The sequence below is a fragment of the Galeopterus variegatus genome, unplaced genomic scaffold (genome assembly GCF_000696425.1).
Source record: "Galeopterus variegatus unplaced genomic scaffold, G_variegatus-3.0.2 Scaffold4794, whole genome shotgun sequence".
NCBI classification, from domain to species: Eukaryota; Metazoa; Chordata; class Mammalia; order Dermoptera; family Cynocephalidae; genus Galeopterus; species Galeopterus variegatus.
The window spans coordinates 60,173-63,931 of NW_007730905.1; the positions used below are offsets into that span (position 1 = coordinate 60,173).

Consider the following 3,759-nt stretch of genomic DNA (forward strand, 5'->3'; position numbering starts at 1 on the left):
CCTTGGTTTCTCTCAACAATGTTTTGTAGTTTTCAGTGTACAAATCTTGCACTACTTTTGTAAAACTTATTCCTAAGTATTTTATTCTTTTTTTATGCCGTTATGAGTTCATTCCTTCCGCACTGTTTGCTGCTAGTATACGTAGTATATAAAAATACAACTGATATTTGTATATTTCTCTTGTATCCTGAAAGTTTGCAGAACTTGTTTAACATTTCTAGTAGTTTTTTTGTGAATTGCCTAGGATGTTTTATGTACACAGTCATGTCACCTGCAAAAAAGGACAGTTTTAATTTCTTCTTTCCAATCTGGTGCTTTTAATTTCTTTCTTTTGCTTTATTGCACTGACTCGAATTCCTCTGAGAGGAAAGATAAAAAAGATAAAAAAGTCGCCAACAAAACAGCAGAATTTCTGCCTGTTCATCCTGAAGTAAAGCCCCCTACACACACACAGCACCTCCTCTTAGCTTCCTCTGCCAAGGACATAAGAGACAAAGACCCCCTTTCATTCAGGGAAGTCCCCACCACAAAAGACAGCAGCCAGATGGACCACGCCACAGAAAAGAACTCTGACACAACCCAGACAATGAAAGGAACAGAAGAAAACTATTAAAAATAACCAGTTATAATGCCATCCTCAGATATTCATGATATCACATCTATGAATGACAGGGGAGTGCCAAAGAATTTTTGTTTCAGAGAACGAACATTTCTGAGAACTAAATGTATGATGGCAGAAATTTTTAAAAAGTGAACAGGAAAGTTAGAAGAGAAAGTTAAGAACATTTCTACAAAGTAGAACAAAAGCTAACATTGGAGAGAAAAATAAGAAATTAGAATATCAATTCAAAGGTCCAACATCTGACTAATAGGAGTTCCAGAAGGAAGAGAAAGATTTGCAAAGCAGTAAAGTTTTCCACGGCTGAAGGCCTCCTGACCACCCGATGCACTGGAAGAGCCAACCCTCATGTCACGAGCACATCGTCACGAAATTTCGGTGATGCTCCGAGCTCAGGCAGAAAGTCCTGTAACTCCTGGGTGGAGGTGGGGACGCGAGTCGGGACACAGCCGCGTGTAAGAGCAGGAATCAGAAGGCCAGCAAACCTCTTCACAGCAGTACTGGGAGTTAAAAGACAGTGCAGAAACTCCTTCCAACTTCTTGATGGAAAACATTTTCAGCTACAATTCCACACTTAAAATATCAAATGTGAGGCTGGAATAAAAACGTGTCCTACATACAAGGCTCACAAAATTAATCTCCCATCCTTTCTGTTTCCAGGAAGCTACGAGAGAACATGTTCCATCAAAAATGAGAACAATAAATCAACAAAGGGGGAGATATAAGACAGCCTGACACTGAGCAGTGGGGAGGGGGTTCCTCAGGACGACAGCCGGGTCACAGATCTGGGGAGGAAACAGCCCTGGCAGAGGAGACAGAGTGCTCCAAAAAAAGGTAAATGAATTCCTACCGTTTTTGGTTGTACTGAAATTCTGAGGTGAATTAGTGACGTAGGCACTTAGAAAGTTAAGCAAATGAAAAGAATATTAACTCCAGGGAAACCAAGCAGGTACGCAAGAGACCGTGGGTCACTCCATGGGCCTTTGGTGAACAACGCTCACACAGCAACTGTGATGCAAGCAGTAGACATTCACCTGCCAAGATGGAACCCAAGTACTACGTGTGCTTCTCTCTTTTGCTCCCTAGACCGGCTCTCCCCGTCCCGCTCACTCTGTGCCCAGAAGCGGGCCTTCACGGTGGCACGCACGCGTTCCGGCCCCCTGGCTCCTGGCTGGGTTTGGACAGCAGGAGACATGGAAATCAGAGGCAAGAGAGGGAGGCCTGGGTGTTTGCTCCCTCTTTTCCTGGCTGGGGGGGAGCCAGCAGCACTGAGTTCCACTCCCCGTGGCCACCCTGCTGTCTGTGGCCTGCACCCGCTCTCCAGGCCGGGGAGCCCCCAGAACCAGGCCTCAGTGAGTCTCCTGTGATGCTGCCCACACCTCGTGAATCACCCTTCCCTAAAGTCTCCTCTGTGACCTCTTTTGTGTGTGACACCTGTTCCTGCTGAGACTGGGCCCGTGTCATTTAGGGGGAGGCTGGGGGAGTGGGAGTAGAGTCCCTGATGGGGAGGAGTCATCGAGAGAGGACCCAGCTTAGGCCGAGAAATGAAGACATGGAGGTTAAGCGTGTTTTTGGAAATTTGGAATAAAATTCAGAATAGTCAGCTAGAGGCTCTGCAAGTAGCTGTCTCTGGGGGCCCAAATGAGGGGGTCCAAGGGGATGACAGGGACCTGTGTTTTCTGCCATAAGCCTTTAGTTAAGAAAATAAGGCCACCTTCCCCACTATAGACATTAAATCCAGCCATGACCAACAGAAGGTGGTGCAGAGTGGGCAGCACGTGCTCACTGTCCTTCTCCAGTCCTGCCAGGACAGTCTGGCTGCCGCCTCCTCCCTAGCAGGGACAGACAAGCAGGTGTACTGTCATGTCATGTCATGTGAGGAATCCACCCAGTTCTCCCAGGTGGTTTCTTGGGCCAGATCCTCGGGTTGCTAAAGGTGATGGCAACGTGCAGCTCAGGTATGGACGGAGGGTTGTATGGGGCAGGAGGGAGCAAGGGACATCCTGGAGAAGGGGAGGGGACTATCCGGCTTAGGAGTGTTTGGGGCACCCACGTGTGCACTGTGGCAAAGTTGTGTTTGCCCCACAACCCCCAGTTCTCCCGTTCTGGTCACAGGTCCAGAGTTCCTGCCACCCTGCTGGGAAGTTCCATGCGGCGGCACAGGCTGGAGCTGGTCTTTCCGAGAGGCCCAGGGGCATAGGGAGAGGAGCGGGCCCCATGCGTTCAGCCCACTGAGGGGCGCCTCAGTGCCCGGGGGCTCCGGGTGGTGATGAAGCACAGGGCAGGGGCGTAGGGTGGCTCCAGGGCAGAGCTCTATTTCCCCCAAATTACTGAGAAAGCCCACAGTCTGAGGGATGAGGGCGCAGTCGGTCCTTCACAGTCCCCGGGTGTCCTCTTCACCTTCTTAACCCCGGAGCCTTGAGAACGTTCTCTTCCAGCATCTGCCATGGGATTCCTGGGTCTCTGGAACTATTAGAACTCTTAGGAGGCACCAGATGAAGATGCCAACATCGGACCCTATCGACCTACAAAAATGGCACTTTCCTATGGCCCAGCCTCAGAGCCGTGCGTCCCCAGACACGGCACGTGGCATAGGAAGCGTCAGGACAGCCTCGGGCATCACCATCCTCCCTGGGCCTCTCTGGACCCGATGAGTTCACTGGACTCTGCAAATCCTCCAGGCAGGACGCGTGTGACTCCTGCCTCGAACACACTGGGCCCTGCGTTGCTTCTAGTTTAACCTGGGACACTAAGAAGGCAGAAGCCTCTGACAACTGTTTCAGGGGAAATGGGGACTGTTGACTTGCGGGTTTCTTGTTGTCGCCCAAGTTAGACATAGGAAGTAACGCTGGTGTTGGTGGAGGGGACAGAGGCTAGAATTTCGCCTGCTCGGTGGGTACCTGCCTCTGCGTTCTGAACTGTACCTGGTGTTTTTAACAGTCTCGCATCTCTGGCCTGAGATGCCTGTGCTGCGAGAACTGGCGCAACCCCATGCCCAGCACCCCACGCCCCCTGTTACCCGTGACCCCCGTGCCCCCTGTGCCCCAAGGCCCCTGCTCCCCGGTGCCCCATGCCCCCGGTTACCCGTGCCCCCCCGTGCCCTGGGGCCCATGCCCCGGGTTACCCGTGACCCCCTGCAA

The 3,759-nt window shown here is 51.2% G+C and overlaps 1 protein-coding gene across 1 annotated transcript in view; it reads right to left on the reverse strand.

The window, feature by feature from the left end:
• The window catches only part of JAKMIP3 (Janus kinase and microtubule interacting protein 3), a 65,729-nt gene that overhangs the window by 59,837 nt on the left and 2,133 nt on the right, over positions 1-3,759 (reverse strand). Inside the window, exons 3-4 of the mRNA XM_008588373.1 lie at positions 3,558-3,567; positions 2,406-2,420 (exon numbers count right to left, since the gene is read on the reverse strand). Of these exons, the coding sequence (XP_008586595.1) occupies positions 2,406-2,420; positions 3,558-3,567 (25 nt within the window). The remainder of the gene's footprint in view (positions 1-2,405; positions 2,421-3,557; positions 3,568-3,759) is intronic.